Source organism: Tamandua tetradactyla, chromosome 25 (genome assembly GCF_023851605.1).
Source record: "Tamandua tetradactyla isolate mTamTet1 chromosome 25, mTamTet1.pri, whole genome shotgun sequence".
NCBI lineage: Eukaryota > Metazoa > Chordata > Mammalia > Pilosa > Myrmecophagidae > Tamandua > Tamandua tetradactyla.
In genome coordinates this window covers 45,505,003-45,528,150 of record NC_135351.1, presented here as the reverse complement: position 1 = coordinate 45,528,150, position 23,148 = coordinate 45,505,003, and the positions used below count along the sequence as shown (strand labels likewise).

Here is a 23,148-nt window from a genome sequence, read left to right as displayed (position 1 = left end):
CAACCCCGCTGCAATCTGGCTACAGTTTCTTACTAGCTCTAAAGTTTGTTAATTCTGTTGAGTTTTCTTGGGCTGTGGTCATATTACTGGTAAAGAACTCAAGGATATTTTCAGTGAACGCTTACTTCAGTTTGTCCCTTGTGTCTCTGGCTTGTCTGGCCAGGAACATGCTGTTCCAGTCCCACCCAGTGCTGTCAGTGACCATGGGTATTCTTTTCTTACTCCCAATTTTAATGTTACTGCACCTAAAATGTCGCATTAGTGTAATGTTTTTGGGTATGAATTCCTCCAACTGAAGATTTTTAGTATATAACATTCACAGTTAAGTTATTTTCTATGCATAGTTTAAAGATATGTAAAAAAAAAAAAAAAGACACACGAGTGTTAAGTCGCGAAAACCTCCGGGTTATGGGTTGTTTCCCTGGTGTTTACGGTGCTGACTTCCACTGGCAGAGTTTCTGGTGCCAAAACGCATCTCAGTCCTGAGAGGAACTCTCAGCAGACTAACACCCCGCCAGGGTAGGTTATTTCTGATGCTGTTGAGAACTTCTGCACCCATCTAGTTTATATATGATTACATTATGTTCAGGTAATAAAATATAGACGATTTGGATTTAACTGAGATTCACCTGTGGCCTATTATATGATCTATCTTTTAAAAATATCTTGTGTGTGCTAAAAAGAATATTCTCTGCTATTAGGTGGAAGGGCTATACGGCTATTTAAAGGCTTATAATTACTTTTCTCAAATTCTCACCATCACACTTATATTGTTTTTAACTTGATCTATCAGTTTCTGAGAGGCATATATTAAATTCTTCAACTATAATTGTTGACATCTATTTTTCTCTGCAGTTCGAATAGTTTTGACTTTGTATTTATTGAGGTGCCTATATATTAGTGATGATTATGTCTATTTGATTTATTCTTCCTTTTATTTTTATATAATATTCCTTGTGAGTTCTATATATTGAGATATTAAGATTATGTTCACAGCTCCCCTTAGTTTATTATGCCAGTTATGCTTTTCTATCTTTGTGCTTCATTTTGCTTAAAGTGTCATTTATAGAGTACATCCGATTGGATCTTATTTTTTATCTAATCTGAAAGCCTTTTAAGTGATTGATTTTATCCATTTAGATTTACTATAAGCTCTGTTATATTAGGACTTATTTCTGCCATCTTACTTTCTTTCCAATTATTTTCATTATTATTATTATTTGCTTTCCAATGAATAGGTCATCTTTTTTCTGCTGCTATTAAGTACGTGCATTGTACTTTTGTCCTTTTTTTTTTTACTCAAGGCTCATATGCATTACTTTGTATTAATATGTGACTTTTTCCAAAGTTATGTCGATTTTTATAACTCATTTGTAAAAAAATGATAAAAACATCCACATTATTAAATTTTATGATCCATTTAGAGTTCTTGGCACAGAGAAATTGCTGAAAAATGTCTTATTCTTTGATTCTGGCTATCCACTGGTGACACTGCATAAAGAAAGTGTTGCATATTGATCATTTTTAGGGAGGTGATTGTTTGGTTTTGTGCTGGTTTTTAGGAGCAATCCAGCTGAGCGGGCCTCGTGGCTGCACACGTACCTGCTGTGGCGTACTGGCATTCTCCTCCACGGCGGGCACACCCATGGTCTCCTCCTCCAAAACAGGCTGGCCCGTGTCCACCCCGGCGCTTCCAGGCCTGCCCCTGAAGGACTTCTGACTTCCCTGTGTGGATTTCTTCTTCACATGCAGTTCTTGCTCCTTTTTAGAGGCAGCGTGAGTTAAAAGAATTTGCTTGCTAGCTGAAAAGGAGAAAAGTTCATTATAAGTTAAAGTGTAGGAAGGGCACAATGTCACCGACTGCACTGCTCCATTGGATCCATTGGTAAAGTGCACACAGGAGGAACACCCTCTCTGTGAAATTGGATCCATTGGTAAAGTGCACACAGGAGGAACACCCTCTCTGTGAAATTGCATCCATTGGTAAAGTGCACACAGAAGGAACACCCTCTCTGTGAAATTGGATCCATTGGTAAAGTGCACACAGAAGGAACACCCTCTCTGTGAAATTGGATCCATTTGTAAAGTGCACACAGAAGGAACACCCTTTCTGTGAAATTGCATCCATTGGTAAAGTGCACACAGAAGGAACACCCTCTCTGTGAAATTGGATCCATTGGTAAAGTACACACAGAAGGAATACCCTCTCTGTGAAATTGCATCCATTGGTAAAGTGCACACAGAAGGAACACCCTCTCTGTGAAATTGGATCCATTGGTAAAGTGCACACAGAAGGAACACCCTCTCTGTGAAATAGGATGAAAACCAATACCATCAGCTTCCATAAAGAGTCTGGTCTTTAAGAAATGTATTATAACAGCATGTGACCTGTGCAGAGCAATGCATATTCCGAACCACTGAATATTAAAAGAATATACAATTTGACAACTCCTTATTCTTTCTGTGCCAAGAAATTACAGTAAACCAACACTCCACACTGACTTTCAGTGTTTAATATCACGCATGCCTAAGTCATCTCACCCTAAAGCATCACACGTAGAAATTATTGTGGTTTTTTCTTTATAGCCAGGATTTTGTAATTAGTGGATAATTCAAGTGCCATTGAGAGGGATAAACATATAAATGTCCTGAATGTCATGGACGAACTCATCAAGTAAGCAGTGAGTGCGCAGAGGGGACAGCACAGGAAACCTCTGATTCCAGCCATTGCAGACTAATGGGCATTGGACTCGTTATTGCACCAAAAAATGATAAAACTGGACAAAATGCACAAGGCAACTATCTTCAGTCGTGGGACGACAGACCGCTGAGGCTTGTGCTGAGCATGGAGGGGCCTGGGGCTGGGCCCCAATGCGGAGATGTTGGGGCCGTAGAACCCAGACAGAGAGGAGCACGTGGCCAGGCTCAGCAGACAGAGATGGGAGCTGGGGCAACTGAGAAAATGACATTTTGAGGGGCAGGGCACCAGAGAGAAGCTCTCTGTGCAGCAAAGGAGCCCAGAAATATACCCAGGACCCACCTGAGCCTCCAGCTCACTTCCAGGCCTCACGTGTATGGGGCCGGCTCCACTATGCTGCCCGAAGACCCCCACGGGGGCCCGTGGGCTGGGGGGTGAGCTGACGCACGTAACCCAGGGCAGGCCACGCTCTCAGCGCGCAGCCCCCTAACGCACGGCACCGACGAGGCTCAGGACCCTGCCCCCACAGGGTCACACTAAGCTGTTGGAAACTAAATGCCCACAGGACCGAGTGAGGCAGGGTGGTGGCTGAGGGGGCAGCAGGTGGGAGGGCGGTGGGAGCGGGCACTGGAGGAGGAGAAGAGAGGGGAGAGGCCGCGGGGCCCAGGGCAGGGAGCGGTTACTGCATTTACTGCATTCCTGCTTAATATGTGTCCTGATGGAAAGCACTGAGGCAGCCTGTTCAAATGGGCAGGGTTTTCAATTGTGCGCTCCTGGGAGTTGCTTGTACGATGCTAGTATCATATGCTGGGGATGACCTATTTATTAATGCATCTTTATAAACATATATAATTTATATTTCATATATCTGTGCATTTTTGGTGGGGGTACTCCAACAAGTCATATCGTAAGGAATTCATAATGGTTATGCTTCCAAGGGAAGCAACAAAAAAATGGTCAGAAAGAAAACGGAATTTCAATAGCTGCTCATGTAATTCATCAATGCAAATTAATAGCATCTGTTTAAAATAAGATTGTGTCTGATGTGTAAAGGAAGCAAATATTTAATTTACAATGACAGAAGCTATCAGTCTCTGGGGAGAAAGCTTCAAATCTTTTCTGTGAAAATAAAATAAAATAAATCATGAATAAATGGAAAGAAGTGGCCTTTACTTGGATACAAATTTAACACTGTGAAGGCGTCAGTTTGAAAACTGACTTGAAAGTTAATTTACACATTCAAGACCATCAAAAGGAGAACAATGACAGATTGTACCAAAGTCCGTCTAAAAGTACAAATGTGAAAATGGGGCGGCCCGTGTTGGAAGAGGACAGCAGGTGGGGGGCACCCGGGAGCCGTAAGCGGCAGGAGCCCGCGCGTGGCCATGGCTCTGGCGGAGGGTGTCAGCGTGACACTGACAACCCACTGCTGTTGTATTAGTCAGTGTTCTCCAAGGCGCAGAACATCAGGGGAGGGAGGGAGGGAGGGAGAGAGACTAGGGGTGACTGGCTTATGCCACCATGGAGGCTGGCACATCGGGACCGTGTAGGGCAGGCTGCACGCTGGGAGCTCACCTCATGGTGAGTCTGAAGCTCAGCTGGTCTCTATTCCCCAGGGGAAGCTGGCTGACTGAACTCGAGGCAGAAATTCTTTCTGATTTTTGAGATTCTCAGTTCTGGCTTTTAAGACCTCCAACTAATTGGATGAGGAAACATGCTGAGGGCAACATCCTTTGTTAATTGTAGATGCAACTCATGATAGAAGCAAATCCAGCTATGAGATAACCTCAGAGTAACAATCAGGCCAGACCTTGCTTGACCAGACAAGTGGACACCAAAACACAGCCAGGTTGACAAGTAAAATTAACCATCACGACTATTAAAAAGGAAGAGTGACACAGCACAAGCAGGTACAGTTATCCCACAGAAGCCCAAATGATTGGCTATTAGAATCACAACGATTCGTCATAGCCACAAGTCACACAGGGAAGCCCAAATGAAACAAGCCCTTGATAGAATTAAATGCCAATTTTTAAATTTTGTGAATGAGGCAAACAGAAGATAGAGTTTTCCTCTATCTCAATCATATTTATTGATGAGTTATCAGTAAATTGTTACAGACTTTCAAAATAGAGCTCGGCTGTGACAAGGGCAGCACGCAGGGTGAGTTGTCACACTCTGAAGGCCTGGGTACGGTGGAGATAGAAACTGCGGTTAGTGGGCAGAATTAATATGAGTTCTCCCATGAAATCCGTCAGAATAAAACAGGGAGAATTACCAGACCTCTGTGTATGAAATATTTTACACTCCACAAGTCACAACGCCGAGGTGAGTAAGAGACAGAGCTATGTAAGATGAGTAGAGGTAGAATAGCGATTAGGGCCAGACACCAGAAACTGGACTCTCTCCTGTCTCTGGGATTCTCAGCAACATCAGTGAGCAAAACCACACATAATCGAAGGGTCAGTTGTGAAAAGGGGAGCCACGTGTGGAGAAGCCTTTTGTCCCAGAGAGAGGTCAGAGTGCCACCCAAAGTTAGGGTTTCACAAATGATTATGATCACGGAATTAGCCTATAGATATTTCTTTTGCATTCTGGTATGTTGGCGCAGACAGAGGGGAATGCTGGCGTCTCCTGTGTAGCCCAGCTGCCTTGGTCTCTGATAATGAGTGTGTGACCACACAGCCTTTAGCCTGGGATTGTGAAAACCTGTGAGTGGCCTCACTTCTACCCCCTGGTCCTGTTTTCCCACAAAGGGCCTTGAGTGGCCAGAACTACCTTCCCAGTCCCTAAACATCCTGCTGGGCGGAGCTGATGCTGTGTCGCTCGACACGAGCAGTAGCCCAACCTGCAGGGCACCTGGCCTCGGCTTAACACCAACCCACGCCACCCGCCTCGAGGGGCTGCGCTGCCCTCCACACGCGCTGACCGGCATGTGAGCAATGCGCTGACCGGCATGTGAGCAATGCGCTGACCGGCATGTGAGCAATGCGCATGCTCACTCCTCAGACCACCTCTGACTCCACCATCTCGATTTTCCTAAAACCTGGCTTTTCGGACTGGAAAGCTGTCAGAGCTACTACGGTTCGCAGAGACAGATTTTAGGCCGCAAGGTCATCTGATCCCCTGCTTCGGCCCTGGCCATCAACTCTGTCCCTCTGAAACACAGGGGGATCAGGGCAGCTGGTCACTGAGCACACCTGGCAGAGCAGCGCCCGCTTTGGGTGGCATCGTGGGGAGGAGGTGGGGGCAGGCTGGGGGATGGCACCACAGACCAAGGCTGAGCGCCTGCGGTCCGTTCTGGATGAAATGTTGGGGGGATGGGGCTCCTGGCATGTGGCTCCTGCAGGAGGGGGCACAGCGCACTCGGGGGGGGGGGCAGTCCTGGACCACGTCCCCCACCCCACCTCAGTGCTAGGAGGGAAGGGCTGGCAGCCAAAGCCAGAGTCACCTCAGCCTTTGCACTGCTCTTGAGTGCCAGCCATCAGGTTAAAAAGGAAAGACAGAAAGTAGACAGAAAATAGTTAAAAAGACAATTCTTGGTCTTTACTTTGATTGTATATTTACGATAATCAGCCCAAACACCACTGGAAATAGCGGGGGTTCAGACAGCACGCCAGCATACAGCTATACAAAACTCAACCAGAAGATGCAATCAATCAGAAAATTAAAACAAGATGCAAAATTCAGAGCACGTACATTTGTCAAAACACGTGCAAGTGGATTACATCCCCCATTTTAGAGACTGAAATCTTGAATTGGGAAGAAAGAATCTTTTGTAAGAGAAGGATGGACAGCAAAATATGTAGAGGTTGAAAAATTAAATCAACGAACAAAGAGGAACAGGCAAATGGTAGCAAAAGTTAAAAATAGTGTGAATCGATGATGTGTTAAACTTAGAAATAAAGACTGCTGTAAATGCATAAAAATAAAATTCATCAAAATATACAAAGCTGGGTGGCACAACAGTGGCTCCATGGCAGAATTCTCACCTGCCATGCCAGAGACCTGCGTTCAATTCCTGGAGCCTGCACATGCCATTAAAAAAAAAAAGTGGAAATTTATGTAACTAGCAATATAGCTTAGAAATATACAAAACTAAAAATACTAGAAATTGAATGATTTTTACACATTTTACAATGAAAATGGGAAACCCTACTATACTTTTCTCAAAAACTTAAATCCCAATAAAATATGTACATGGTGGTCTAGAGATTTTTAAATATCACAATTTACAAGTTTGATTTTTATGCTTCTGTGCATGCTCGTGTGTGTGTATGTGCATGCTCATGTGTGTATGCTTATGTGTGCATGCTTGTGTGTGTGTGCGCAAGCTCGTGTGTGCATGCTCGTGTGTGTGTGTGCATATTTAGATATAAAATTATTTACCTCCAAAATAGGGTATCATGTTCTTCACAAATTTTAAAACTGATTTTGAATCAGACTACTGATAAAACAAGTAATTTCTCCAAGTAGAAAATATTTAGTCGAACTCTCTAACAACATCTTAGACAAAATACTTTTATGATTTGGAAATTGTATAAAGAATATAAATGTTTCAAGTTACAGACAAATCACAATTATGGTTACAGATCATTTAGAAATGGCCAATATAACAACACTATATATAAAACTTTATGGGACGCTTTCAAAACTATACTTTGATAAGCTGCATAGCACCCTATATATTTATTTAAAATCAAGACAAAGGATGAATTAAACTTCCTGCTTGAGCAGTTAGAAAAATACAATAGACTAAGTTTAAAAAGTAGAGGGAGGATTGTACAAGGTAAATATGAGTGTTAATAAAGTAGAACACAACGTAACAGGGCTATTAGGTTTGGTTCATATAGTCAAGAGTTCATCCTAGGAAATCTACGAAGAGTTGAATGAAGAACAAATTAAAATACCTGAATGAACGATGATGTTTATTATTGGGGAATAGGGCATTAAAGCTTAAACATATACACGATTTATTTGGAAGGATGGAAATGTGTTGTTAATGAATGGTGGCAATGGGGGCATGAGCCTGTGAACATAATTCACAGCCCTAGGTTATGTATTTGAATGTGGTTCCAAAGGGGAAATGCTGGGCTGTATATATGGTACTAGAACAAACATTTGTAAAAAGTTCCATGGAACACATAACACAGTGAACCCCAAGTTACCCATTAGCTATAGTTAACAGTACAACTATAAACATGTGCTTTCATCAATCGAAACAACTGTTCCACCAACGAAGGTGTTACTAACAGGGTGGTAAAATGGAACTCAGTATTTTATGGATGAGTGTTCTGTGAACCCAAAACTTCCCTAACAATAATAAAAATACTACACAGATTCAGAAGGGATTAAAGAATTATGACATAATCCTGTATACAAATTTATACTGATACATTTGAAACAACAGATGAAACTGTCACATTATATAAAATATAAATTATGAAAATGAACAAAATTTGAAAAAGTACCACAGAACTTATTAATAACCTTATTAATAACCTTATTATAACAAATAAGCTTATTTGTAACTTATTAATAAGTACAAATAAAGAACATAAACAAAAATGTGGCCCTTCAAATCTTCAGGCTCAGATATATATATATATATATATATATATATATATATTTTTTTTTTTTTTACATGGGCAGGCCCCGGGAATCAAACCCAGGTCTCTGGCATGGCAGGCGAGAACTCTGCCTCTGAGCCACTGTCACACCACCCAGGCTCAGATATTTTTGAGGGCAAATCTACATTTAAAAGATAAATGTTTCCTGTGGTATTTGAATAGATTTCAAAAACAAAAAGTATATTAAGTCTCCATATGAATATCATGAATTTGACAAATTCCTAGCTTGAGAACCAGAAATAAATAATGTACGGTTGTGCACAGAGAGAGACAAACATACAGAGATATAAACTTAGGAATATGACCTAAAAACCTAAAAAAATTAGTATATGCAAACACGGTAGTGCATTAAAACATTATGAACGAACTGGTTTTACGCTAAGAAATCCAGGATGATTCAAAATTAGAAAATTAATTTCTGAAATACATGGGGAAAAATATCAATTCTGTAAACAACAAAGACAACTGATAAAGCGCCAAACCCCTCCCAGGCTGAAATGCGTAGACAGCAAGAGAAAGACGCGTCTTCAACCTCATAAAAGACATGGAAGCACCAGCCACGGCACAGTCCCCATGAGCGCCGCGCCCTCCGTCTCCCAGAAAGGGGAACGCGTCCTCATCACCCACTCAATACTGCTTTGGGGCGCCTAACCAATCCCACAAATACGAGAAAAATACGTAGTGTTAAGAAGAAGTAGAAACTGTCAGAAAAGTAAGATCCCAATTTTGTTTAAAGTGTAAATGCAGAAGAGATTGAGAATGAAGCTGCAAAGGTTAAAATGTTAACAGTTTTTTTTTTTTCTGGGTTGTGTGATTACATGTGATTTTTACTTCCTTTTGATATTTTTCTATTTTTTAAATGTTTTACATTCGGCACATGTTATTTTAACAGTCAAAATAAAGTCACTAAAATACCAGAATAAATAATACCCCTTAGAGTATCACTGTTACCTGTGATCTCGGAAATAAATTTTACTTTATTTATTTAGTAAAACTGTTTTTTGTGACTATTGAATTCAAGGCAATAATTTTAAAGTTTCTGTTAGTTTTCAGAAGTGGAATATTTTCTGGAATAATGGATTGGGAATAATAGAAAAGAAAAGAAGTCTTTCAAAATCATAAAATGCCATATGGAAATGTAAGAAGGACCATGTAAGTAGAAAGGACATGTTCCCCAAGATAAGAAGTCCTAACAGTACACGGACAGTCTCCTGGTCCGTAGACCTTCGCCGGCACGGAGACGCCGAGTGCTTCCCCCCGGACGCGCCGTGCCCCTGCGGCCACACTCACACTGCGAGCTCAAAGCCTTCTCGTTGCCCAGAAAGTTGAAGGCTGGGATGATGGCTTGCCCTTTGCCGGTGGAGCTCACGATGACCTCTTCGCTCTCCAGGATCTGCAGCTGGATGAAGGCGTCGGCTTTGGATGTGCACACCTGCACGGTCACTGAGTGGGGCAGCGACACCTTCACCACGTACCTGTGGGAACACGGGCGCTTCAGGATCCCAGGCCTGCTCCCCAGGGCGCCATGCGCTAACAGGAATCCCCCTCCCAGAGGTGACTCCAAAGCACCACAAGTCCCCTGAGCACACTGGGGTTGCCAAATCCCAAACAGCAAATTTAATGCCTCGTTAAATGGATAAACACTCACCTAAAAACATGACGGAGCTGCAGGTTAGGCCACAGCGAACCTGTTATCAGATCCACAGACCCATCCCGAACCTCTTACCGGGTCCACAGACCCGCCCCGAACCTCTTATCGGATCCACAGACCTGCCCCCAACCTCTCAAGAGACCCACAGACCCGCCCACCACGCTGCCCGCAGCGCGCGCCTCTCTGGTTGGCGAACACTTGGCTGCCAACAGTGTTGTCTTGGATGACAGAACACAGGAATTAAAAGTACCCACCACCCACCCCCACACAGGTCAGGACCCTTTGCAGGGCGCCGGGAAACATTTTCCGCGACTCCCCACTTGATGGACTCCAAGGGACTTGCTTTTCGTATTTGGGGCACCTATGAACTTTCCGTGTCCCACACGGTCCCTTCTCTGGCTCCCCTCCCTCTCGCAACCTTAAACCCCTCCCTCTGCTCCTCCTTGCCATTTTTTTTGCACACGGGTGAACTTCTCTTGTGCTAAAACAAACGGGGACAAACTCTGAGTTGGGGTCCAGGCTTCCACTGTCTGTGCTGCTCGCAGCTGCTCCCCTGAAGGGCCAGCTGCCTGTGTCACCTGCCCCCCAGCCGCCAGCCACTCCTGGGCTCCGGCCAGCGTGTCACGCAGCTGTCACTAATCCTACGGAGACCAGGGTTTCCATCTTGGGTGTGTGCTCAGGCGGCCTGTAGGGTGCTGCTGCACCCCATTTCCCGGTGAACGCCCAGGTGGCTTTCGGGGGACACTCCCACGGGCATCCAAGATCTCGGTGTCTCATCCTGGACTCGCCGTGCTCCCTGGGTGCTGCCATGAGCAGGAGCACAAGGTCCCGGCTCTGTCCCCAACTGGGCGTTTCCCTGCCTACCTGGTCCAGCACCCCCCAGCCTGGCGGGCCCACCCCTCCAGCCTCAGGCCCAGCCCAGGTCCTGGCCCCACGACTTCCCAATACCTTCAAACCCTTTTCCTTCTCCCCAGCACCCCACTCCCACCCCTGGGTGGTGCCCACGCCCCGGTCACTTCAGGGCTCAGGACCCGCCCGCTTCAGTCCTCGCCAGGCCACAGCCCACGGGCTCGCCCCACGGTCAAGCCTCACATTTCTCGTCTCATGAAAAATCCTCGGTTGCCCGGCCCAGCCTCGCCCCGCCATGGCGTTTGGGAACCCACTTTGCAAACAAAATGAAAGTCTCTGGTTCCCCCAGAGGCTGGCCTGCCCTCGAATTTCTGCGCAACCAGCCATGTTCAAGGGGCTCCCTCCTCAACCCCCAGGGCCCCAGCGCACCTGAGCAGCTGAAGGCCTACTGCCCAGGGTTGGGGTCGGCCCGGGGTCCACACCCCTGGACAGTTCAAACCTTCCTACCGCACTCCAGTGACCGCAGCGTCCTGCCTGCCAGGCTCCCGAGGTGGGCCAGGCACCCGCACGGAGCAGCAGCAGTTTAGTGGGCCTCCCCTGCCCTCTTACAGAATGGAAATAAGGTTACATCCGTAGAATATAACAAACGTGAAAACGTTCAAAAGTTAGAGGTTAAAACCTGGACTGTATATTAGCAAAGCCCACAGTGGGCGATGGCTGTGGTTAATTGTACAAATGTAAGAAAGATCTGATGTGAGCTAGAACCAATGTACAGCACCATTACCAGCATTAACAAGAGGTGGTACGTGGGAAAATACAAGTAACACCAACGTCTGCAGTGAATAGCAACTTGTAATATTCTTTCATAGATTCTAACACAGGCGCTAAAGCAAAGCCAAACGACAACAGGGGACAAGAGTGAGGGAATTGTTTTTCAAAAGAAATGAGAGATTCTCATTTGAGCGGTGGTGAATAGACGGCCGTGTGATGAAACCATGAGCACTGAGTGCACACTTAGGACAGATGGGGCAGTGTGTGAACAGAACTTTCAAAAATAGTAATGGGGTTATGCTGCAGATGTTGTGCTGCAAATTAATCTCATTGGTGGTTATTTTTCATTACATGGATTTATACATGTTTGTTATGAGAAAGAAGTTTAAAAGTACAGACAAATAAGAATTATAGCGCAAAATCAGCCAGAATACAACAAACAAATCTTGTTGCTGATTATTTTTCATTACATGTAAAAGCTATGAATAGAAATACACTGTAAGAGCACGAAACTTTTTTCTAGGTTATATGACTATGGATAGCTTTTTTTCTTTGATAATATATTTATAGAATTTCCAAATATTTTGTAATGAGTAATTTTTATTTTTGAAAGCAAAATGATATGTACGCATCAAAAAGAGAAAGCATGTATTCTAAGAACTCAGTAACAGAGAGTTTCCTGAGGGCTGGTTTGCATCAGGCACTGTGCCGGATCCTGTAGCAACAAGATGCAGATCCTGCCCCAGCAAATGCAAAATCTTACAGAGACTGCTCTGAAACGGTGCAGCTGACGCCGGCAGGTCACAGGCTCAGGATGAGGGGAGGACACAGGGACATGCCAGGCCCGGCTGGCGTATTTGAGGGTTAAGCACAAAGGATTGAGGGTTGAAAAATCATCACCAGCAGGGCTGGGTTTCCAGGAAATGGGGACATGAGGAGAGGTGCGAGCAACCCAAAAGTCATGGGATGTGGGGGGCTGGTGGCAGCTCTGTGCACAGTGCCTGCAGAGGGGGGGCAGGGGCACTGAACAGCGGGCTGAGCAGGCGGGACTCTACCCTGCAGCCAATGGAAAGTGGCAAAGATTTTAAGGCAGTGAGTCACATTGTTATTTACGTGAGTTAGAAAGGATCTGTAATAAAGGATGGGTACGTAAACAACTAGAGGGCTGGAGGGATGGATGAATAGATACTGACTGATGATAGTGATAGGTAGATAGATGAAAGAGATAATAGATGGATAGATACAGATTATAGGTGGATATAGATAGATAAGTGGTTAGATGATAGATGATAGCTAGAGACAGGCTGATAGAAATAGATGAGAGACTGACAATGAGTGTGAAAAGAAGATGCAAAGCATGCTCTGATTCTACGATCAGCAGTTGCACAGACAAAAGGCAGGAGGGCCCGAAGTGCGGGGCAGGTGGCCGTCAGCCCGGGTGGGTCCGAGGGGCGGGGCAGGTGGACGTCACCCGGGCGGGACCGTCAGACGCTGCTCCTGGCGCTGGTCCCGCAGCGCGCAGATGGGCAGGGGAGGGGAGGTGGAGCGGCCACACGGGGCACCCCAGAGGCGGGGCCGAAGGAGAACCCGGGGTGCAGGGAAAAGGCGAGGGAGGACGAAGGAAGCCCCAGGCCACCGGCAGCGTGCAAGCTGGGGCCTCTGCGGCACCCGTGTGGCCGCGCCACTCCAGGCCAGCGGTTCCTGAGTGCTCACGTGAGACTCAGAACCGCGCCCGCGTCTCGCCCCAGCACCCGCCTTCCCGGCCCTCGCCCCTGCCCCGGCCACGCACCCGTACCTGAACACGACCTTCTTGTCCTTGGGGACGTAGTAGTCTCTCACCTCCTTGATGGCGAAGGTGTTGCATGGGGCGTCCCGGGCGAGGCCCGGCAGCGGCGCGCAGGGCCCGAGCAGGCGCAGCTTCCACCGGGAGCCCGGCGCGTAGGCGTCCCCCGTCAGGGCCTCGGCCACGAACGTGTACCCCTTCTGCGGGCGAGAGGGCGGCCGGAGGAGCGTCACCCCTTCCTGCGCGGTCCCCTCCCGCAGACGTGTTCCCGGGCCTCTCCGCGAACGTTTTCAAAACGAGCAACTCCACGGTAACGTGGGCACTCCCTAAGTCCTCCGCGTGGGTCGGTCCGTTTCTAACTCTATTAAGGAGGAAAACAATCTTCAGCTTAAAAACACAAAATGGTTCTTCCGGCCGCTTCCCGGGGGCGCCAGGCAGCGCGGTCCGCCTGATTGCAGCGGGTGACCGCGGCCCCTGCTCTAGGGGACACGCGCGAAACCAGCGCTGCAGGGCCTGCCGCCAAAGCTTCCCCTCGCTTCTGTATTTGTAGAGAAACAGGGAGAAAACAGTAAAAGGAGGTGTCAGAGCCCAGACAAGTAGACGTGAGTGGACGTCATCAGAGGCCCCGAATGCCCACTTCCAGGGCACCCACCCCGGGGTTCAGAAGTCCCCCACCCCGACTACAGCGTGTCCGGCCTGTGGGCCCAGGACAGGTGCATGGCCTGCAGGTCACCGGCAGATGCCGGGCGCATCCACAGACATCCCCCTGGTCCCCGAGGTCCGCCTGGGCATTAGCCCGAGCGAGGCCGGTGTTTGTGGACGCAGCATCCATCGGGGACCAGGGGGCCGGCCCAACACCCTGACTTGTCTCTGGCTCCTGGCATCTCTCTAGTTAAGACAGTCAGAGGAAGACCCGGCAGGAGGAGCAGCTCCTGGGTCCCCCGCAGCGCAGGCCAGCACTCCCCCTAGCTCTTGCCCTCCTCTTGGGGCCCTCAGTGGGGAAGGAAGTGACCCCAGGGCGGTTCCACTCCCACGCACAGGGCTTGGTGTCACAGGTGTGTGGTCAAGGCCACCTGTGAATTTCATCTCGACTAGTAAAGGAATATTACCCAAAGATTTATTATATAAAATGGGATTTAAGTTTACAAGGCCAAGGACCAGAGCTCCAAATTTAAATCTACCTTTTCAGATGGACTATAAAGAAAAAAACTTAATGAAAAAATTAAGATGGATTTAGGAAAATACTGGGCTGTCTTTTTCTTATTCATATGTCAAGAATTTTTCATATTCTTTTATATTTTAGAGTAACAATTGATTGAAAAGAATTACCTGGATTCCATTTCAAATTTGACTAAATGATATTTCCAGCAGGAATGGAATTTAAAGAATCAAATGTAAATTTTGGATATACTTGCTCCTCTGATTCTTAAAACCAATGACTTTTGGTCTGAATGATCATGGCACATTATTTCTTTCAATATAGAAATCATCCAGTTATATATCCAGTCATGATCTTTTTTTAACATTGATTATTTTTTTTCAAAATATACACATATTTGGGTAATAAGGGAAAAGAAAATAAGAAATAACAGATAAATAAGAGGAATAGAAAAATCAGCCAGAGTTTGACCAAATAAAGACAGCCAATATTATTTGGGTATACAATTTTACAGACTTTTTAATAAACATATTATATATATTAGGGTTATTAGGAAAAAATATAGGATGCCCAGTTAAATTTGCATTTCAGAAAAAAGCTTCATTTTTAAGTATAATTACTACCCATGCAATATCTTGGACATAATTTTAATTTAAAAAATGTTGCTTCTGAAATGCAAATGTCACTGGACATACTGTAATTTTATTCGCTAAATCTGACAACCCTCAATACAAAATAAAGATTTTATATTTTAAACGTATGCAACCATGCTACACACAGTCTTAACTAACCTACTTTTCCATTTAGTAGAATTCATTCATGCATTTTGACAAACATATTTCTCGATATATAAATGCACAGCTCAATGAACGGCAGCAGAGTGACGGCCTGTGTAAGCACTGGCACGGGCTCCCCTGGTGGCCCACGCTTCATCAATATTTGTTTTTCATCAATATTGTCATGACGTGCATAGGACGGGTTTTTAAAGTTTCATCCTGCTTGGGACTCGTAAAGCTCCATATCTATGTGGCTTGGCCTCTGTAATCAGTGCTCAGGACTTGTTAGCTGCCACTTGTTCAACTATTGGTTCTGCCGCATTCTCTCCTCTTTATCTAGAACATCACACTCTCAGTCTTCTCACTGCATCTTCTTTGTCTCTCAGGTGCTGTTTTGTCTTTACCCATCCTTCTCTACAGGATCCATTCTTGATTCTTCGTATTTACCTCTGACCTATCTTGTTTACTAAACTGCTAATAAATAAATCCAAAGAGTTCATAATTTTGTTAATGTGTTTTTGTTTTCTAAAAATCTCTATTTTGCTCCTTGTTTCATTGTACAGGTTCATTTCTTCTGAGATTCCCAATTTCATCTGACGGCTCCTGAAGACAGCAAGCAGCACAGTATCAGAGCTCGCCAATGACACCTGAAAAATCTGGATTCCCCTGAGATTCTGTTTCTACATCTTTTGTTTCTTCTGATTTCTGCCTGTGTTGTCTTATCTTCTCATGTGTATGGTTATTTCTAATTGTTTGCCAGATACCTCATTTGAAAAACTATCTACAAGAATAATCCAAAGCTTAGAATGGGGTCGCCTTCCTCTAGGGAGGAGCCCGGTGTGCGTTAGCCAGGCCCCGGGGGGCCCAGCCCAGCCCAGCCCCTCCTCCCCGGACCTGGGGACCTGGCTGACCTGAGGCCATCGGGGCTTCCAGCTTCCATCCCAGCCATTCGGAATCTCAGCTCAAAGCACGGGGAGTTCAGCAGGCTCCCCTCACCCCGACACCCACCCCAGCTTTTGCTCCTCATTCCTTCAAGTCTCCTAAAGGTGTTTCTCAGCCTTTCAAGCTCTCATCACCCATTTGTAACTGGCCAGATGCCCACGTGGGAAGCACGTGCCCAAATGCTTGGCTTGCCTCTCCTGAATTTTCCTGAATGTTAATGAGGTTTCTTTCTATTATCACTATTACTTGATCTTATGATTCTAATGCATTCGAGAAGAAAGAGAATTGCACAACTCTTATTTTGTGTCTGTCCTGACTCAGAAACTGAGTTTCAGACACAAAAGGCTAGAATAAATATTGGCTAGTGAAAATCTAATGCTAGGTGGGTGGTAGGGCTGTAAGAGAGCACCTGACTGTTTGAAATGCCTCCTGGAGGAAAACAGCTGCAGGTAGCATGCTGAGAACTGAGACTCCCAGCTGACAGCCTCTGAGGGACGGTGGGGAAAGACACATGAGAGCAGATGCAGTTCACAGTGAAGCGTGTGAACCCCACAAGCCACAGTGAGTCTAGCGAAGGTCCATGCCAAGTCTGTGCAGCAGATCATAGAAAGGGAGGTTCTGAGGGCCCCCAGAGCCAAGTCGTGAGTCCCGAGAGTCAACGTGCATTTACTGGGGACAAAAACTTCATATCTCTCCTGAGTAAACTGCAGAGATGGTTTCTGTGGGTTTCATGAAGGCACGTGCCAAGGTCTCAAGGCATCTCGCCAGTAGACTGGGTGCTCTCTGGTGGTCCCGCACGTGTCCCTCAGAGCTCCTGCCTGAGCGTACAGGCCTCAGAACTAACCCAGGCATTATCTGCCCAGATGGAGATGCTCAGCTGTCCTTCAAGGCCACTCCTGGGACACCACGCGGAGGTGTCATGTGCAGCCAGGAGGAGGAAGCCCAGGATTCAGGAGGCCTGGCAGCGTTCCTACAATGACAACTTACACGTGAAGAGAAAGAGCAGGAGAGGAAGCGCCACGTGTGAAAACCACAGAAGTCTTAATCCAGAGACGTGCACCCAAAGTGTGCTCTGTGGAACGTGAACCAAGATGAGCTATGAAAACAGGCTTCCATGACCTAGCACACTGGGGAAATTCTGTGTATTAGAGCTCCTTTCTGTGGCTATGGCGCATACACTAGCTTATCAAAGGCTCTCGGAATCTCGAAATAACTCTGTTTTAATGGTGTGCTTTCATTGGCTTTTGATATGGACTATCTTGAGGAATTCTAGCTCTGTGGGCACCACTGGGGAGCGATGGCCTGAACACGTGCCAATGACATCCCAGGCTGCCAAGCAAAGGGGCGGTGGACACCCCCATTTCGATAGGGGGGAAAGCCCTGTGGGGTGCCTTCAGTTCGGGGAGACTTTCAAAGACCAAGAATCACGAGGAAAGGAAACCACAGCACAGAAGGGATCACCCTGAAGTTATTCTATTTACGCAGCTCTGCTTTCTCCTCCCCGCCCCCTCTGTTTTCTTCTAAGAAGAGCTAGAACGAGGAGGTGCAAGAGACAAGGTATTAGAGAGAGGGGATGGGTGTGTCCTGCATCCCACTTGAGGAATGATGTGTAGTTCAGGGAAACAGAATGCGCTCCTGCCACTGACTCAAATGCATCACGTAGAGCTGCCCCCAAGTTCAGGCTCACCCCAGGGCTGCAGCTTCTCTCCGGAGTTACCAAAACAAACCTAAATGAAAGGAAGTTATGATGGGCAGAAATGAGGATCGCATGGCGGTTCAATAACATATCCCTATGGTTCCTTCCACAATTAAGTGTCCATGACTGATATTCATCTACTTATCGAGTAAAATGGGGTTCATTTTTAGAACTCGGTTGCAGTAAAGACCTAAAGAGAGTCTCTATTTGAATGAAATCATCTTGACTTTGGGGACTTTGCTCTCCTATCACAAGTTAATAAACTGTATGCAGTCAAGAGTAAATCTATGTCAGACCTGACAGTGTCCTCGGACAAACACTAAGAAGTGAATCCATACATGTTTACTGCAGGGAGGACACACGTATCGCTGGAGAACCAGCTCTCCTCTGTAATGGTGGGTTAGCGCCAAGCGCTCTGCAGCTGAGGGTGAGGCTTACAGACAAATTTCCTAATTCTGTGATTTTAATAAAATGCCATTTATTATCACAAAATGGTTAAAGATAATGCAAAAAGATGTGTATGGGTCAAAGAAATAAAATTTATAAAAACATGTTTGATGTACAGAAATTGACTTTAATTAGCAAATTGCTCTAATTTTTAAATGAAATAAGAATACCCTTCTAAAATCAATTTTAAAAAGTCACTGATGCATGATTTTAATCAAGTGAATTTTTAAAAATATATTAATCTGTATAAATTCAAATATACACATTATAACACACTTATTAAAATTAAAATATGCAAGTAATTTTGCAGTAACTGTTTGCAAAAATGTCTAGTATTTTTCATATTTTCTCATAAAAATGTAATAAAAATGTAACTTTCCAAATTTCATACAAAGTAAAAATAATTTAAGCTCAGATTTCTATTGGATATTATCTTCAAACTTAGTAAAATTTGACTACTATATTCAGAAAATGTATATTCCAAGAGGGATAACAGGAAACATGCTAATGGTATAATAAAATAAATCCAGAGTTTTAAAAATTATAATTAAATATCAACATAGTCTAACAGGAAATAGCATTTAAAAGATTCTAACATGTATATTTGTAATACACATTACTTATTAAAAAGTTGGATTGAATTTTATCACAAAGTCATTTAGTTGTCCTGATATTTTTAAAAATTTACTGAAATTACTCAAAAAGATCTATTAGGTTTTGCATGGAGTTATGACATTTATTTTTATTTATCCTTTACTTCCTAAACCAGTATTCATCAGATAGGTATGTCTTAATTGATACAAAATACTAAAACTGCGTAGGCTCATACGGCAGAAATGAACTTCAGAAGCCAACGATGACAGAATCCCAAGAGGAAAACGGAGAGATCCAAAGCCCTAAGCTAAAGGATGGAAGGTCAGCACTGGACAGGCCCACCTCTGTCACCTCCCTGTTAGAAGGAATGGGGTCCAGACCCAAGAGGTGGGGCTGCGTGGGGGGCGGGGGACGCGGGGGTCCGGGGCGTCCAACCTCTCAAAGTACCCGGGAGTAGAATAAGAGCTCGGCGGGAAGGAGCAGCCGTCCGCTCATCTGGTTTAGGGATAAGACTTGCTCTTTAGATGCAGCTGTCCTGAGGGTTTGCACGACTGCTGGTTTCACACACTCGGATTTCCAGGGCTTTCCTTCTGCCCTGTGTGCCCTGGTGGGACGGGGGAGCGGGCTGGGCAGTGGGGGCTGCCCGGCCACACGCGGGACTCACCTTATTCCTGGTGTACAGGTGTGGCACCACCTTCTGGAACGCCTTGGGCACCTGTTCCAGGGTGTCGTTGTTGACTACGTGCAGGAGGCAGACGGGGAGGGTCGTGTACACTTTGGGGACCAAAATCATGTCTTGAGGAACAAAGAAGGTTTCTCTGAAATTAGAAAAGCATGAACTTTCCCATGAAATGAATCTCTGAAAAAAAAAAAAGCTAAGTCTAAAGTCCCACACAAGTACAGCACACACAAATTGCTTTCTTTTAAAAATTACTCATACTGTATTTTGTCACATAAATCCAAATCCTTGGAGCAATCTCAATTTATATGTAACTTGTGACTTTCAGCTAATTTGCTATTTCTTGACATTAAAAATTTCCTTTCTCAACTGAAAGCACATTGATATATCATATTATCATACGTGCAGACATTTCTGGTAATTCCTACACATTTTTCATGTTTTGTTTAAAGAAATGTGGATACACTTTCTGTAACATTAGCATCGAATTTATGAACAGCAGGAGGAGAATACACTTTGAGTAAGTTAGGAAAGTGACGCATCCTAAATAAAAATCCGCAGAAGCGAGCGCGGCATTCCGCGGAAGGCGACCCTGCGCGCACCTGGCCGCCTCACCTGAACACAATGAACCAGCTGTTGGGGGGCTGGTCTGGGTACGTCACGGTGAAGTCGGCGAAGGCGATCTTCGTGTCTTCGTCTTGAGCACACGGGTAAGCGTCCATCGATCTGCACTTGCTTTTGAACATGAGTCTAGGAGTGTGAAAACAGTGTCCGTGTCGCCACGAGCTGACTGGCATCCCCAAAAACGCGCCCGGTCCCTAACCCCGGCCCCCTGGATGCGAGCCAACCTGGCATAGGACCTCTGAAGATGGGGTTCGCTCAGATTTCGCCCCTCTGGGCCGGGCGCACGTGGGGGCAACGAGGCTGAGCGCCAGCGCAGAGGCACCGAGGACTACCGCCCCTGCCCCCAACCGCTGGCCGCCTCGTGGGACTAGAGCTTGTGCTGCCTTCCGCTACCGCATTTATGGGATTTTGATAAGGCAGCCCTTGGAACGTAAGACAAGCATCTATGGCTCACCCACTTTCGCAGTAAGCTCTACGTACAAAAGAAGAAATAGTACAAATAGCCTTTGGCTGGCTGATGGTGTTTGGTCACTGGGTGGAGGGAGCCCCGAGGGGGTGGCCATGGCAGGGCCACCCCAGGGCATGTGGGCAAGTGTCTCGGAGGCTGGTGGTCAGAGGGGAATTGACCACCAGCTCATGGTGGGGAAGTCAGACCCCAGGCTGGGAAAGCAGAAGCAGTCAATGGCAGAGCTGGGCACAGCGGACAGTTCAGCACTGGGACAGGGAAGAGGCACTCGAATGGAGTTCAAAGTGAGGAAAGGGAATTAAAACAGACTGAAAACAGCAGCACAACACCTCAGGCCCTGAGCAGAGAGAGCTGCGCCCTTGGGTTATTCCCAAACTCAGGGAAAAGCTTTCGATGTTTCACTAATTGTGTTTGCAACAGTTTCACTTTTGTAGGCTAGATTCTCTGTAACACATCAAGGAAGGTCTTTTCTAACCCTAGGTTGCTAAAAGACTTTTAAAAATTCAAACGTGTTAAATTTTAGCAAATGCTTTTCTGAACCTCTCCAGATGATCAGCTGATTTTTCCCCGCTTTTCCTATCACAGCGCAGCAGTGCAATGACCGATTTTCCCATGTGAGATCACCTTCGCCTGCCCGGAGCCGGGCTCTCGGTGGGAGGCTTACCCCTTTTATGTATCTCTGAACCTCAGTTGCTCACATGTTATTTCACAGTCTCTGCATCTACATCTGAGAGGTGATTGGTATGTGTTCTCTTTTCTTGTACTGTCCTTGCTGGGTTTTTGCATGAAGGTTGTGATTTGACAAGTGTTTTTCTTTTTCTATTACCTGGAAGATGTGGTGGATCAATCTTATCTCTGCTTATGTCCACTGGTTAAGCGATAGAGCATTCACCCGCGGACCTCTTCACCCTTTCCCTGGTAGGGGCTCGTTCAAATGATGACTCTTCCACAAGCGCCTGAAACCTTGGAACTCTTTAAAACCATTGCCTACCTCCTGCCTCGTGCATGCTGCTGTCATGCAATGCACTTCTCCATCTACTTTAACCCCCAAGAGCGCTATTAGTCTTGTTCCTCGAAGATAAAGGGCCTTTTTTTCTCTGGTTGCTTTTAAGTTGTCATGGGTCTTTGTTTCCAGCAATCTAAGATGGGTCTGGGTGTGGTTTCCTTTGTGTCTTTCCGGCACGGGGTTCGCAGACTCTCCTGAAAATATGGGCTGATTTCTTTCATCAGTTTTGAAAAGTTCTCAGCTATTATCTTTTTGCATTATGGGACTCCAATGACACATATATGAGGGTATTTTGAGCATGTCACACATGTCCTTCTGTCCTCTTTCTTATTTTCTGTTAATTTCCCCCTGTGCTTCAATTGGGATGCTTTTCTATTGACCTATTTTCCATTTTACTAATCTCCCTCTACTCTGCCTACACAGCTGTTGAAGTTATCAAGGGCTTCTTAATGTCAATTATTAAAATTTTCAATTACGTACGTAGTTTCCATTTGACTGTATTGATTCAAATTCTCAATTTTTCATCTATTTTCTCAACATTTTTTTTATTTTCTTGGGCACTTCAATGAGAGGATTTGTCTATCTCCAATATCTGGATCATTAGACGGCCTATATATGAAGTTATTTTCTCTTAGTTTTGTTCAGATGATTCTGCCTCTTGAGCATGGCTTGTGGCTAGACTGAAGCTATGCTGAGGTTTGAGCAGAGTCAACTCCAGGCAAACCTCTGAATGAGGCGGCATTTGGACCGGAACATACAGGAGACCCACGGGCTGCAGGAAGAAACATCGTGATGCTGCTATTACCGTAAGAGGGAAAGGGCATGCTGTTCAATATTCGGCTCCAATACAGCCCAAAGTTTCTGAAGAGTATCCGCAACGCTGGTATTTTCCTTCGTTTCTAATCATGATAAAATGACAATATTAAAGCTGTAAGTACCTGAAAGATCATCTTGTCAAAGCTTTATTTTACAGATGAGGAAGGGAAACTCAGAAAGAAAGTGACATCCAAAGTTTGGATCTATGAGCAGGAAAATCACATTTAAAATAAAGAGCTATAAACCCCTGGCTGAGAACCCAGCTCACCCTTTAATGCTGAGCATCTCTGCATCTTTAGTCTAAAAATCAGAAGCTGCTCTTTGATCTAATTGAAGAGTTTGATTTCGTCAAAGGGTTTGCATCAAAAGGTCTTTTATCACGCTGATATCTTATCTCGGAAAAGAAGCCATCACATTTTTCTAAGGAAGACTGTCACTGGGTCCCACTGACGCTCGCTTGACAGCATAACCCACGGATGGCTTAAAAATCCACACTTTGCCAGCACGTGGATTATACAGATGAATTGGCAAGAAAAATGCAAATCCAGAGTAAGCTGCGCA

General features: G+C 45.4%; 1 protein-coding gene across 6 annotated transcripts in view; it reads right to left on the bottom strand.

Moving 5' to 3' along the window:
- Window positions 1–23,148, bottom strand: part of ADGB (androglobin) — a 139,038-nt gene that overhangs the window by 32,333 nt on the left and 83,557 nt on the right. For all 6 annotated transcript variants that reach the window (XM_077143405.1, XM_077143410.1, XM_077143406.1 and 3 more), the window contains 6 exons: window positions 22,577–22,670; window positions 20,291–20,425; window positions 19,661–19,814; window positions 13,395–13,582; window positions 9,619–9,803; window positions 1,603–1,802 (listed from right to left, as the gene is read on the bottom strand). In XM_077143405.1, coding sequence (XP_076999520.1) covers window positions 1,603–1,802; window positions 9,619–9,803; window positions 13,395–13,582; window positions 19,661–19,814; window positions 20,291–20,425; window positions 22,577–22,670 — 956 coding nt within the window. The remainder of the gene's footprint in view (window positions 1–1,602; window positions 1,803–9,618; window positions 9,804–13,394; window positions 13,583–19,660; window positions 19,815–20,290; window positions 20,426–22,576; window positions 22,671–23,148) is intronic.